This window comes from Enhydra lutris, unplaced genomic scaffold (assembly GCF_002288905.1).
Source record: "Enhydra lutris kenyoni isolate GAN:26980312 unplaced genomic scaffold, ASM228890v2 scaffoldscaffold27, whole genome shotgun sequence".
In the NCBI taxonomy this organism is placed as follows: Eukaryota; Metazoa; Chordata; class Mammalia; order Carnivora; family Mustelidae; genus Enhydra; species Enhydra lutris.
This window is the reverse complement of record NW_019154111.1, coordinates 1,178,363-1,194,138: the sequence shown is the minus strand read 5'-3', so window position 1 is coordinate 1,194,138 and position 15,776 is coordinate 1,178,363. Positions and strand designations below refer to the sequence as shown.

The 15,776-nt window shown below is 37.6% G+C and overlaps 1 protein-coding gene across 1 annotated transcript; it reads left to right on the top strand.

Annotated features, from left to right (window-relative positions):
- Positions 1-10,158: 10,158 nt before the first annotated feature.
- On the top strand, positions 10,159-11,112 carry LOC111152091 (olfactory receptor-like protein OLF3). The gene has a single exon (XM_022510398.1). The coding sequence runs from the start codon at positions 10,159-10,161 to the stop codon at positions 11,110-11,112; it is 954 nt and encodes a 317-aa protein (XP_022366106.1).
- The last annotated feature ends 4,664 nt before the right edge of the window (positions 11,113-15,776 follow it).

Sequence of the window (15,776 nt, the reverse complement as noted above, 5' to 3'; positions counted from 1 at the left end):
TTGGGTAAATGTGTGGATATGCAAATGGTAGTGCTAAAAGTGGGTATTGGACTTGGAGATGAATGGACAAATGATTCACTTACAGGTTTCATGGTGCCTGAGAATGTATCAGACATATATGTGACTGCATTCTATGAATTTTGCTTTTAATCTATTCATAAAAATTAAAGATTTGAAAAGTTATAGAAAGCTAATACTTCTGTACTTCTGTGTTGAGAATTTCAATGCTTTTATCCTTTCATTTTACGCCCATGTAAAGCTTAAGATTTACATCCCCTTTTGGGATCTTATTTGGATTCTTAAGTCTATTATGTGATATTAGTATTTTGAAAACTTGAATAGTACCATGAAAAATGTACTCAGGTGTGCATCCACCTTTGCAAAACTTCCAGCAGGTCCAGTGGGTCTTTGCACATATATCAGGGGAGTGAGGCACAATGTTCTTGTGTTCAGAAGGAGAGACAAGGTTATCTTAGAGCTTAAGGGGACAACTGGGTTTTGGGGTTTTTTGTTGTTTGTTTGTTTTCACTGGGTTTGATTGCAGACCTAGTCATTGCTCAGTAGAATAGGGGCATAGTGCCAAATGTCAGGTTTGGGCTACAGGAGAATATTCTAAAACCTCAGAAAACTAGTGTCTCTGGCGTTTTAGTATGACCTTTGGCTTCAGGGAGTTGCTATGGTTGAGTAAAATGGGGAAGAATAGGCTTCACAGGGAGAAGAAGGTCAGCATTGAGGCCCTGCCCTTGAGAACTGGGAGTGGGGACAGTAGTGGACACTATAATGCATAAAGCTCCTGAAGGGAATCTGTCAGCCCCACATTGCTAATTCACACAGTGCTGCACCTCTCCAGGTTTATATTGAAGCCAGTTGTGGGCCACTGTGAACTTTCTAGTAGATGTTTACCTCACAACCAACTCCAGATAGTTCTTAGCCAGGAGCCTGAGGAGTCTAGGACTCTTCATCTCTCTGGTACATGACTTTGTTAGAGGGAAGCATTCTTTAGAAACCAACATAAAATTGGACTGAATAGACATGTCTGTTTGTCAGGTACTCATCATTGTTTGAGAGCTCAAATGGAGGCACCCTCTGTTGGTATACATAGAGGTGTCTAGAGGGGCAGAAATAGAACCAATCTGACTTGTTAGGGAGTTTGGATCAGAAATGTGACCTACAGATACTGCAGTCTTCTCACCCTAAATAGTACAGCAAATGTCCTAAAGTGATTCTGCCTTCTTGAAGGTACATTTCTGTTCTAAGGGTTCTTAATTCCAAAGTTATGTACTGACAGAGAAAAAGTGCAATGTTGGGAAAAGGGAGGAAGCAACTGATTAATAATTAAAAAGTAGAGTTCCTATGGATAAATTCTACATCTTTTGGGGGGGAAAGCACTCAGGAAACAAGCCCAGATCTGTGAAATGATTAGTTAGGTTTTGATATTCTTGAACATGTAGTAAGAGTATAGACAAGATAAATTGTCAATTGCTTTAAAATATCTTTTCTCAGTTATTTCTCTAGGGGTATGTGTACAAAATATTTGAATTTTCCTTTCTATGGTAGAGATTTAAAATGTAAAGTGATTAAATGGATTGCTCAAATTCGTATACACTCAAGAATATGAGCTGGGACTAGAAATAAGGTCTCCTGACTCTCATTTCAGGGTTGGTTCCTCTATAATGAGCTGGAGAAATTATATTGTGGAGAAATAATTTTTTGAGGGATTTATACTATGCTAGTCTTCCCTACAAAGCACAAGATATAAAGATGCTAAGCATTTATAGAATGAAATTATGACAAAATATATCACAAAAGGTAAATTTCAGGATTGCACATGTTGGAGAAACTGGGCCCTCAATAACTGGACTCAGTATATGTGAAGAGTCAGGTAACAAAATCCAGATATGAAGCAGAAATAAGAATCCAAGAAGGAAAATTAATTGTCCTCTCAGGATTAAAAATTACCTTTAAAACATCACATTCCCAAGTGGCCCTGGGATCTTTTGTTTCCAAATATTAGAATGATGTAAATATGCCTGCCCCTGATAGGTATATTCAGTGTATGCAACAACTAAATATTCAGCCATAGTTTAGAGGACTCGTTCTTTAAATAAAAGTGACATTTCTTTTATTTTCTTTTTTCTTTTTTTATTATTAATCATTTTTTAAATTTATTTTCAGCATAACAGTATTCATTGTTTTTGTACCACACCCAGTGCTCCATGCAGTCCGTGCCCTCTCTAATACCCACCACCTGGTTTTTTTATTGTGTTACATTAGTCACCATAAAATACATCATGAGTTTTTGATGCAGTATTCCAAGATTCACTGTTTATGTGCAACACCCAGTGCTCCATGCAATACGTGCCCTCCTTAATACTCATCACCAGGCTCAGCCATCCCTCAACCCCCTCCCCTCTAAAACCCTCAGTATGTTTCTTGGAGTCCACAGTCTCTCATGGTTCATCTCCCCCTCCGATTTGCCCCAATTCGCTTTCCTTTCCTTCTCCTAGTGTCCTCCATGTTATTCCTTGTGCTCTACAAGTAAGTGAAACCATATAATTGACTTTTTCTGGTTGACTTATTTCACTTAGCAAAATCTCCTCCAGTCCCATCCATGTTGATGCAAAAGTTGGGTATTCCTCCTTTCTGATGGCTGAATAATATTCCATTGTATATATGGACCACATCTTCTTTACCCACTCATCTGTTGAAGGGCATCTTGGCTCTACTGACAACTCAATTGTGTAAAAGTGTGGTCTGGTTTATTTTGACCAGCATGAAAGAAAGCATTTCTGTAGGTTGTGGGACTTACCTTCATGTGCTCTGTTTCTGAATTCAAGACTTGTAATCTGTTTTTGCTAAGACTGTAGAGGACTCCAGTGAGAAGGTCAAATATGGTTATGACTCAATGAAGTGTTTCAAAAGAGGATATTCAAACTTTCAGGGGAGACAAAGCTTTTGGCGTTTTATCTCTTAGCCATAAATCATCATCTCTATAATGAATGGGGGAAAATATGAATAAAGGGCTCACCCATCAGCCTCAGCTGTGTTTCAGACTGGATTTTTGAGGCTGATCCAAGGTTTTGTCCATCCATGAACTCTTTGAATTAGCATGAATAGTGGAAGGGGTAATTATTCTGAAATATAATTCTGGAAGTTGAGCTATTGAAGAATTCTTTTATAGTGTGCATTCCTCCTGAGTCTTTTCAAATCAATACTTTTCCTGACATGGGGGTAAGGGAGAAGATAATTAATGAAGCCATCAGTCAATAGAAATGGAAAATATTATTTGATAGATTTAATTTAAATGTACTTAAATGGATAACGTTTAAGTGGATAACACATTCACTGGTGCAGGATATTAAATGTGTCACTGAATGTTAAATAGGTAAATGTACCTGCATGTCAAGCCCTGGATACTTCCTTCCTTGCAAAGGAAAATTGAGTATTTTGGGGTGTTGCTTCATAAAATAACAATGGAAACTAAATGCAACTAAAAATTGATTAATAAATGTGGACAGCAGCATCTGAAGACATCTCTAGAGAATCACAAGTGATGATCCTGTCTGTGTGTACCAACACATGAAAAATTCTGTCATACTTGCTTTATTTGTCTATGGTATGGGTCAGGTTACTTATCTTATTCTTAATGAGCAGTTCCTCATAATTCCTCAAAGTTGTATCATACTGTTAGAGCAGGAATATGTGGAGGATGTGGTAAAGCCTAAAAGTGTACTTTATGTTAAGAATTGCTACTTGGGGCAATACATTTCAAAATCTCAGGCATACTGCAGAGCTATAGGGAGGTCAGAATGAAAGAGTCCCACATCTGGGAGGTCCACTGGTCAGAATTTTAGTTTATTTTAATAGTTGGGGGATCTCTCATTTTTAAGACTCCAAAATACCAGATATTACTAAAAATTACTGCTTGAGAATTTACCATTAGAAATCTATTTAACTTGAGGTACCTGGGTGGCTCAGTTGGTTGAGTGTCTGCCTTAGATGCAGGTCATGATCCCAGGGTTCTGGGATTGAGTTCTGAATCAGGCTCCTTGCTCAGTGAAGAGCCTGGTTCTCCCTCCCTCTCTGCTTGCTACTCCCCTTGTGTGTGTGTGTGTGTGTGTGTGTGTATCACCTTTTCCTTATCCATTTATCTGTTGAAGGACATCTTAGCTCATTCCACAGTATGGCTATTGTGGACATTGCTGCTATGAACATTCAGGCGTAGGTGCCCCTTCAGATCACTATATTTGTATCTTTGGGGTAAATACCTAGTAGTGTAATTGCTTGGTCATAGGGTAGCTCTATTTTTAACTTCTTGAGGAACCTCCATACTGTTTTCCAGAGTGGCTGTACCAGCTTGCATTCCCACCAACAGTGTAAGAGGGTTCCCCTTTCTCCACATCCTCACTAACATTTGTTGCTCCCTGTCTTGTTAATTTTAGTCATTCTGACTGGTATAAGGTGGTATCATTGTGGTTTTGATTTGTATTTCCCTGATGGCAAGTGATGTGGAGCATTTTTTCATGTGTCTATTAGCCATTTCTATATCTTCTTTGGAGAAGTGTCTGTTCATGTCTTCTGCTCATTTCTTGACTGGATTATTTGCTTTTTGGATGTTGAGTTTAATAAGTTCTTCATAGATCTTGGATACCAGCCTTTTATCTGTTATGTCATTTACAAATATCTTCTCCCATTCTGGAGGTTGCCTTTTAGTTTTGTTGACTGTTTCCTTTGTTGTACAAAAGCTTTTTATTTTGATGAAGTACAAATAGTTCATGTTTGCTTTTGTTTCCCTTGCCTTTAGAGATTCCCTTGCCTTCTTCCCTTGCAAGAAGTTGCAGCAACTGAGGTCAAAGAGGTTACTGTCTGTGTTCTCCTCTAAGATCTTGATGGATTCCTGTCTCACATTTAAGTCATTCATCTATTTTGAGTTTATCTTTGTGTATGGTGAAAGAGAATGGTTCAGTTTTATTCTTTTGCATGTGGCTGTCCAATTTTCCCAACACCATTTGTTGAAGAGACTATCATTTTTTCTTTGGATATTCTTTCCTGCTTGTTGAAGATTAGTTGACCATAGAATTAAGGGTCCATTTCTGGATGCTCTGTTCTGTTCCACTGATCTATATGTCTGGTTTTGTGCCAGTACCATGCTGTCTTAGTGATCACAGCTTTTTAATATAGCTTGAAGTCAGTCATTGTGATGCCCTCAGCTTTGTCTTTCTTTTTCAACATTCCCCTGGCTATTCAGGGTATTTTTTGGTTCCATACAAATCTTAGGATTGTTTGTTCCAGCTCTGTGAAAAATGTTGAAGATATTTTGATAGGGATTGCATTGAATGTGTAGATTGCTCTGGGTAGCATAAGCATTTTAACAATGTTTGTTATTCCAATCCATGAGCATGGAATGTTTTTCCATTTCTTTGTGCCTTCCTCAATTTCTTTCACAAGTGTTCTGTACAGCTCCTTTACCTCTTTGGTTAGGTTTATTCCTAGGTATCTTATGGTTTTTGGTGCAATTGTAAATGGGATTGATTCCTTAATTTCTCTTTCTTCAGTCTCATTGTCAGTGTATAGAAATGCTACCTATTTTTTTTGTTTTTATTTCTTTGTCATAGAGATAAGAACATTGCTATCCTGATATATGTGGTAACTAATAATTACTGGAAATTATGAGAAGATAAATAGAGCTACTTTTATCTAGAGTCCAACAATGATAATATTTAATTTGTTTATTTACTTTTAAAGATTTATTTATTTATTTTTAAAAGAGAGAGAAAGTGGAGGTAGGAGCAGAAGGAGAGAGACTCAAGCAGACTCCATGCTGAGCAAGAGATCAACCCTGAGATCATGACCTGAGCCAAAATCAAGAGTTGGATTCTTCACTGACTGAGCTACCCAGTTTTCCCCAAGAATGATAATACTTTAAATGAAAAAAGTTTGTCTTCATACTCCAGACCCGACTTTTCCTGCAATTTCAGTATCATTCATGAAACTTATCATTTTCTACTTTTTTAAAAAAATATTTCATTTATTTGATGGAGAGAGAGATGGAACAAGTTGGGAGAGATCAGGGAGCCTGATGTGGGGCTTGATCTCAGGACCCTGAGCTCATGACCTGAGCAAAGGCAGACACTAACTGATTGAGCCAACAAGGCATCCCCAATTTTCTACTCTCACATGACTTATTTTTAGGGTCAGTCTAAGCTGGTACACTAGTTCACAAGATTAGGTACTTCATACAAAACTCCCACTTAATATCATTTCATTTAAAAAATATTATTTCCTTTTTAAATCATTTCACCAAAAGGACAGTGATCAACATAACACTAATAGATTTTAAGCATTAGTGACAATGCTTTAAGGAGATAATTTTTCATGGACTATTTCAATAATATCTATCATATTATATCGCATATTATGTCTTATTAGTTATGGCCCAAGTAATTACCCTATACCTACTGCAATTCATGAAATACAAACATTATGAATTCCTTCCTTTATGGTGCTCTTGTCCAAGGAGGAATCACAGAGATATATTATTGTTTAATATGATGTTATGAGTAGGCAGCATGGATTGTTTTTTTGAGTAGACAAATAAAAGCTCAAAACATCATAAAGAGGCATCAGTTGAGATTTTTAAGTATGAGTGTGATATGACCCAAAAATATAAAGTAGGATTTATTGTCTGTCTGCCTGTTTTCGTTAAACAAACAAACAAATAAAAATCATATTTATTTAAGGCGTAGAACATGAAGATTTTATATATGTATACATAGTGAAATGATTACTATTGTAGGGGTGATTAACATACACTCTCACATAGTTACCTTTTCTGTGTGGTGGACACCTAAGCTCAATTCTCTTAGCAAATTTCCATTATAACTATTACTACCTATAGTCATCATGACCCACATTAGATCTTAAGACTTATTCTTCCTAAATAACTGCAACTTTGTACCCTGTAATCAACAGCTTCCCATTTCCTCTTCTGTTGGTAACTACCCTTCTTCTCTCTTGTTCTACATACTTGACATTTTAGATTCTACATATAAGTGAGATCATGCAGGTTTTTTCTTTCTGTCTTTCGCTCATTTTACTTAACATAATGTCCTCCAGGTTTATCCATGTTGTTGCAAATGGCAGGACTTTTTTTTTTTAAGGCTGAAAAATATTTCATCATATGTATATGTATCATAATTTCTTTAACCATTCAACAGATACTAATTTGTCTCCATATCTTGGCTATTGTGAATAATGCTGCAATGAATGGGAACTCAAGGTACTGAGTTCATTTCCTTTAGGTATATACCAGAGGTGGGATTGCTGGATCACATGGTGGTTCTATTTTCAATTTTTTTTTTTTTTTAAGGAAATGCTTCTCTGTTTTCCCTATTGGCTGAACCAACTTTCATTCCCACAACCATGTACAAGAGTCCCCTTTTCTCCATATCCTGTCAACACTTGTTATTTTTTATTTTTTGTTAATAACCATTCTAACGTTTGAGGTGGCATCTCATTATGGTTTTGATATATATTTCCCTAATGATTGGTGTTGCTGAGATATCTTTTCATATATCTGTTAGCCATCTGAATGTCTTCTTGAAAAAATATCTGTTCAGGGCTTTGCTAATTTTCAAAATCTGATTGTTGTTTTTGCTGTTGAGTTGTATGCATTCTTTGTATAGTTTGGATATTAAGCCTTTATCAAATATATAGTTTGCAAATATTTTCTCCCAATCCCTAGGCCGTCCTTTCATTTTGTTGATTGTTTCCTTTGCTGTGAAAAACCTTTTAATTGATGTAGTCTCACTTCTTTACTTTTGCTTTGGTTGTTCGAGCTTTTGATGTCAATATTTTTTAAAGAATCACTGCCTAGACCAATATCAAGAATGTTTTCCCCCTGATTTCTTCTCGGAGTTCTCATGTCTTACAGTTTAGTCTTTAATTCACTTTTGAGTTTATTTTTATGTATGTGTAATATAAGTGTCTCTTTATTTTCTGTGGTCCTGGGGAACGCTTGAATGCTGAGCTTTATTGGATCAGAGAACTAGGGAGTCATTCCCTCAGGTGACAGCCTTAAAAGTTGGGGTGTTGGATATGCAGTCCTATTATTTTATCCTCAGAAGCTGGGAGTTGTGAGTTCTCTCCTGGTTATAAGGAATTGTGCTAATAGTGGGGATTGTGCCACTAATATGTCTCAGCATCTTCAACCTGTTAAGATGTGGGTATTTTCTCAATCACCCTATGTGTAGGAGTTGCTCAACTACTTTTTGGATTCCTCTTAGAGGGATTTGATCCCTGTATATAGCTGTTTATTTGATGCATCCATGAGAGGAGAAAGCTTCCTCAGGAGCCTCCTATTCTGCCATCTTACTGACCTTCTTCTCCAGATTTTATTGTATACTAAAGGAACATTAGGTCCCTGGCAAAAAGGTAGAGTAGCCAAAGTTATAACAAATACTGAGAAGAGAACACAAACAAATTTATAGGGGAGAGAAAACTAAATAGGATTAACTCTTAACTGTTCATTGATCAACACTGGTAAATGTTTTCTCAGACTAATCGTGATTATAGAAAAACAAAGTGAAGGGTGGAGGTGAAAGTCTCATGACATAGCAGGAAAGAAAGAACTGTTGAAAGAACATATCAGGTTTTCAGAAGGAAATTAAGGAAATTTATAAAAGTACATGTTTCTAAATTACAAACGAGAAAGGCATTTCTGGAATGACTTGTTCTGTTTTATTGTTTAGGAAATGAGACTTGAAACATAGAGAGTCTTCATTTTCCTGCTCAATGACCCTTACCTGAAAATTGTACGGGTTTGGGGATTGGCAGGTAGCTCTGTTTCTGCCCTCAATTCCTCTTGTTGCCTTTAGCTCTCATTTTCCTTTTTTTGTGCACTGCAAGAAAAGGAAAGTTAGTGAAAATGGAGTGATTCAAAAATTTTTTAAATTTTAATTATTTTTGTTTAATGTTCAAAACAGTTATAATAACAAAATAGTTCTATGAAAAAAGCACTTTCCTGAGTGAAATGGAGGAAACTCCATTCCAGTGTACATCTACATGAATTCATACCTTCTTCTCTGCCTTGGATAATGAAAAAGGGCCCTTAAACATTTGTGTTTCCTTCCCCCCCCTTTTTTTTTTAATCAAGCCTTCTTCATTTTCTCTTAAGCCCATATACAAAGGGTAAATTATTAATAGTAGTAATTGAGAAAAATAAAAAGAATAAGATACCATTGCAATACCTTTCCCTTTGTGATCCCACTGAAGGCTGAGAAACTAAAGGCCAAGAGGATCAAAGGTAAAAAAAAAAAAAAAAAAAAAAAAAGTCTTCAAAGCCTCTCATCCATTCCTAAGCCCTTAGTGCTGTGGACAATTGTCTCCAATTTTATTTAGGTTTGAATTTGTGGATGGGATACATGAAGAAAATCATGTTTGCTACCTTATCTACCCCAAGACAGAGGTCATGTTATTACTAATACTGCTACTATTATAGTACTACTACCAGTATTTGTTCACAAAGTACTTTCCCCATAAGCTAACTACAGTTGAACTTAAAGGTACTTGTGAGTTTGGTGATATTCCTTTGTTTTATAAATAAAAGCTTGTCACCTAACCCAAATCACATAATTGTAAATAAGTAAGAAACAAAATCATTTTTGAAAATTAGATTCTCTGATTCCAGATCTTGCACAAGTACCTGATTCTTCCCAATATTTTCTTTTGTAATAAGTTTACCCTTTTCATTATGATGTGTCTAGTTGACATATGTCAGGGGTAGCTTTTATAAACTTTCCAACCAAATTTTCCTCATTGTTTATCATTTTGCCTACCATTCTCACCTACCAAACTCTCCTTGCCCTGGAATTTGAGGTATGGTGGTAAAGATGTGAGCTCCTAAAATTGCACTGTATTATCTCCAGGCTTTAATGGGTCTCCCTGAGACCATCTCATGTTCCTATGAAGGTGCTGACCTGACTCTGATGCAAAGTGGGTATGTTGGGATAAAGCCTGTCATCTTCACCCATAAATGGTCTGAAACATCTGGTGAAGGCTAGCTAATTCTATACAGTATGTATTCACTAAAATGGTTCTTTGCTTCAACAACTTTTGTTATCTCTGATTCTGCAGATTAATGATTCTCACATTTTTTTAATGGGAACAGATAACCAGACATGGGTGAGAGAATTTATTCTCCTTGGCCTGTCCAATGACTGGGACACACAGGTCTCCCTCTTTGTCCTGTTCTTAGTCATGTACATAGTGACAGTGCTGGGGAACTTCCTCATTGTTCTTCTCATCAGACTTGACGGCCGACTCCACACTCCCATGTACTTCTTTCTCACCAACCTCTCCCTCATTGATGTCTCCTGTGCCACAAGCATCATTCCTCAGATGTTGGTGCATCTTCTTGCAGCACATAAAGCAATCCCATTTGTGAGCTGTGCAGCCCAGTTATTTTTCTCCCTAGACTGGGGTGGGATTGAGTTTGTTCTATTGGCAGTGATGGCCTATGACCGCTATGTGGCTGTGTGTGACCCCCTGCGATACTCAGTCATCATGCATGGAGGCCTCTGTACTAGGTTGGCCATCACATCCTGGGTCAGTGGTTCTGTCAACTCTCTTATCCATACTGCCATCACATTTCAGCTACCCATGTGCACAAACAAGTATATTGATCACATATCATGTGAAATTTTAGCTGTGATCAGGCTGGCCTGTGTGGACACCTCCTCCAATGAGATCGCAATCATGGTTTCTAGCATTGTTCTCCTGATGACACCTTTCTGCCTGGTTCTCCTGTCCTACATCCAGATCATCTCCACCATCCTAAAGATCCAGTCCACAGAGGGAAGAAAGAAAGCCTTCCACACCTGTGCCTCTCACCTCACAGTGGTTGTCTTGTGCTATGGCATGGCCATTTTCACTTATATCCAGCCCCGCTCCGGCCCCTCTGTTCTTCAGGAAAAGTTGATCTCTCTCTTCTATGCTGTGTTGACACCCATGCTGAACCCCATGATTTATAGTGTAAGGAATAAGGAGGTGAAGGGGGCCTGGCAGAAATTACTAGGTCAATTAACTGGAATAACTTCAAAACTGGCAACTTGATGAATCCTGAGCATCACTTAGAGAGAATAACTTTGCCTGTGTTTTCTCCCACTTAACTCAGATATGGCAGGCATTACCTGCATTGCCTTGGCAACCAGGAAGAAGATGACGACACATGTACTGGTGATGCTGGGTAGGAGGCTGGAGGTTGGGTTGGGGTGTGGGGTGTGAGTTTATTTTTATGTCACAGCAGAATATTCACTGGAGTTGAGAACTGCTGTAATAGAACTTCCCACCTTTAGCAAACAATAAGAGACTCTTAGTCACAGGAAACAAATTGAGGGTTGCTAGAGGGAGAGAGGGATGGGTGGATGCGACAACTGGGTGATGGACATTAAGGAGAAAATGTGACGTAATGAGCACTGGTTTTATATAAGACTGATGAATCACTGAACTCTACCTCTGAAACTAATAGTATATTGTATGTTAATTAATTGAATTTAAATAAAAAATAATAAATTCTAAAAAAGAGAGGAAAAAAACAAACAAAAAAGAACTCACCTTTTCTCAATCTTCTTTCATATGGCCTGAGAGTAGTCGAAGACAATACCATTTACTCTTCATTTGTCACATCGTTTGTAATTATGGACCTATTCATGAATCTTAACCTTGGAACACAATTTTTAATCAGCCACATTTTGTAAAAGATCACCAAGTTTCCACTGGGAACAAAATCATTTTCAATTTGAAGACTCACTTAAAATGTGTGGTATATGTAGCCATATTCAGTAATTGTATGCGTCACTATTCTGAGAAGAATGTTGCTCTTAAGGCTGATGAAGATATTTATTTGTGCTACAATCACTACCTGTGGATATAAAGACTGTCTTGAGTAATGGAAATAATTGGGTGAAGAAATGTCAACTAAAATTCTTGTTTTACCCTGGTGAGGATATAACCAAGTGTTGTTTGTTCACAATGACATTATTGGCTAAGGAGCTGAGATCCAGTTACTGCTAATTTATTTTGTATACATGGGCATTCATTCAAAGGCAAAAATTCTCTAATTCTAAAAATTCAGCACTTTTTCTCTGAAATTTTAGAAATAAAGTAAACAAGTAATGTGATAAATGTGTAAAATATCAAAAATATAGTTAATATAAGAAAAGCAGTTCCCTAAAACAATCAATGAAAGATAATGTAGCTTTGATGTGAATTTGGGGTCATTGGGATATGTCGGTCTGCTGTGCAGATGTTACTTGCAAGTCTCCATATTAAGAGCCTTCTTATATGCCCCCACCCCAACACACACACGCACGCACACACGCACACACACACACACACACACACACACACAAGGCCCTACTCAACCTTTGTAAACCTAGTAAGCCAGTATCATCTGTGAGTGTACCTCACCTCTGACAAGAAACTTTAAAAAGGTAAAAGAGGGAGGAAATGATTAAACAAAGCACATGTAGGAGATGGAGGAGAAGTAATATGATAATTGTGGGTCTTCTCACTTTATTCAAGAACCTCAAAATGGCACCCTCTTTCTGTCCTTTTGTCTCTCCATTGAATGTTAATTCTCATTTGGTTAATTTGTATTTGGGAGTTAGCGATCAGGAGTCAGAGGGCTTCCACTGATACCTGTTTTCTCTGTGAAACAAGAGGAAGTGCCCATTGCTGAGAGTGTGGAGGAGGAAAGGCAGGAGTAAGAGGTGTAGGAATGATGAAGGTTAAAAACTCATTTGGGATCTAGGATAATGTGTCCCATTTGCTGTGGATGCCACTATCTGGCATTTCATGCAGTATCAATTACAAAGCCATTGGGGTCAAATTTTCCCTCTGATATGAGCAACTTTATTCTTAGCTTTCTAAACAAAGTCACAGATGATCATCTTGTTGGCATCAACTTTGTTAAAGACACTGCTATAGGCATTGTGGGGCACCAAAGTTGTGTTTAGATGTGCCCATTGCCTCTGGAAATTTATAGTGTTCTAGAGTAGAGGTTGGGAAACTTTCTGTAACTGGCCAGATTACAAATGTTTTAGGCTTTTTGGGCCACACAGTTTCCTTCACAGCTACTCCACTATTGCAGCACTAAGACAGCTATAGACAACACATAAAAGAATGAGTGGCACTAGTACAAATAAATCTCAATTTATGAACACTGAAATTTGAGTTGTATAAGTTATTAAAACATTCTTCTTCTTTTGATTCTTTTCAACTATATAAAAGTGTAAAACACATCGTTTCTTGTGGGTCGTACAGAAACAGGCAGCAGGCCACATTTGGGCCCTGGGCTGCAATTTTTTTTTTTTTAATTTCTTTTCAGCGTAACAATATTCATTGTTTTTGCACCACACCCAGTGCTCCATGCAATCCATGCCCTCTCTAATACCTACCACCTGGTTCTCCCAACCTCCCACCCCCCGCCCCTTCAAAACCCTCAGATTGTTTTTCAGAGTCCATAGTCTCTCATGGTTCACCTCCCCTTCCAATTTCCCCCAACTCCCTTCTCCTCTCCCCTTGTCCTCCATGCTATTTGTTATGCTCCACAAATAAGTGAAACCATATGATAATTGACTCTCTCTGCTTGACTTATTTCACTCAGCATAATCTCTTCCAGTCCCATCCATGTTGCTACAATAGTGTATATGGACCACATCTTCCTTATCCATTCGTCTGTTGAAGTGCATCTTGGTTCTTTCCACAGTTTGGCGACCGTGGCCATTGCTGCTATAAACATTGGGGTACAGATGGCTCTTCTTTTCACTACATCTGTATCTTTGGGGTAAATACCCAGTAGTGCAATGGCAGGGTCATAGGGAAGCTCTATTTTTAATTTCTTGAGGAATCTGCACACTGTTCTCCAAAGTGGCTGCACCAACTTGCATTCCCACCAACAGTGTAAAAGGGTTCCCCTTTCTCCACATCCTCTCCAACACATGTTGTTTCCTGTCTTGCTAATTTTGGCCATTCTAACTGGTGTAAAGTGGTATCTCAATGTGGTTTTAATTTGAATCTCCCTGATGGCTAGTGATGATGAACATTTTTTCATGTGTCTGATAGCCATTTGTATGTCTTCATTGGAGAAGTGTCTGTTCATATCTTCTGCCCATTTTTTTATATAATTGTCTGTTTTGTGTGTGTTGAGTTTGAGGTGTTCTTTATAGATCCTGGATATCAACCTTTTGTCTGTACTGACATTTGCAAATATCTTCTCCCATTCTGTGGGTTGCCTCTTTGTTTTGTTGACTGTTTCCTTTGCTGTGCAGAAGATCTTGATCTTGACGAAGTCCCAAAAGTTCACTTTCGCTTTTGTTTCCTTTGCCTTTGGAGACATATCTTGAAAGAAGTTGCTGTGGCTGATATCGAAGAGATTACTGCCTATGTTCTCCTCAAGGATTCTGATGGATTCCTGTCTCACGTTGAGGTCTTTTATCCATTTTGAGTTTATCTTTGTGTATGATGTAAGAGAATGGTTGAGTTTCATTCTTCTACATATAGCTGTCCAATTTTCCCAGCACCATTTATTGAAGAGACTGTCTTTTTTCCACTGTATATTTTTTCCCGTTTTGTCAAAGATTATTTGCCCATAGAGTTGAGGGTCCATATCTGGGCTCTCTACTCTGTTCCACTGGTCTATGTGTCTGTTTTTATGCCAGTACCATGCTGTCCTTTATAGCATTTTAGAAGAACGAGTATAAAAATGTAAAATTATAGCAAAAGATATGCACAGAAGGAGCTCTGGAAATTCAAAAAAAGGGGGAATTTTTTTCCTCTGGATGTGGAATGAGGGTCATATAGGAGAAGGCTTCTAAGAGAAGATAAAGTTCTCATTTCAGTTTCCATTTCATAAAACATCTCATTTCTCATAGTCATTTGGGTTCAATTACCCAAGATCTAAGGACACCATACTAATGGGTGAATGGAAGAGATGAATCATGCTTTGAGCACCATCTTAGATATCTGTTGAGTACTAATGGGCTGATTTATATAACTTCTTAGCTCTTGAATAATTTAACAACAGTGGCAGGACTGTAGTGAGCACATTCTCTTATATTCAAGCTGAAGCTTTCATTCTACTGTCCCTTATCCTGATAAATGGGACCAGCGGCTATTCCCCCATTCCATTAAAATCTAAAATTTTAACATCTAAACCTGACCCTGTTAAATATAGGTGCACACTACCAAATGAGTGTCCATATGGTTTGATTGTCATTTCTGCTCCATCATTAGGTTAGGCTGCTCTCTGTGAAATCTGATATTCAATATAATTTTCCCTCATCTTTAGAACATTTCTTTGATCACTTGTATGCACATTATTCCCTGACTCCTTTGAGTCTTCTATATCTTCCTCATCAAAGTGCAACAGCATATTAAATGATAAGTGCAATCCTGGAGAAGTTACAAAACTTAAATAAGACTCAGCTTTATTTTCTACAATGTGAAGAATAATAAACCCCTAGTGAGAAATTTGAGAGGTTGGAATGAAACATTATATGTAAAGCACTTTGTAAAATGTCTGGCACACAAAAAGCACTTGATAACTGTTAGCTAGTCATTATTTTTTTCTAACAGAGCATCTTTCCCATTTCCCCCTACTTCCTGTCCTCTCCAATCCTCTAAAAATGTTTTAGGCCTATTAGCTAGCCCACCCAAAGCAATGTAAAGATTCTGATACAAGAGTAGTTACCAGAAAAGTGTTTAGAAAACAGACC

What these genes read in the sequence shown, in the direction of transcription:
- LOC111152091 (XM_022510398.1), top strand. Translation starts at nt 10,159, where the DNA reads ATGGGAACAGATAACCAGACATGGGTGAGAGAATTTATTCTCCTTGGC.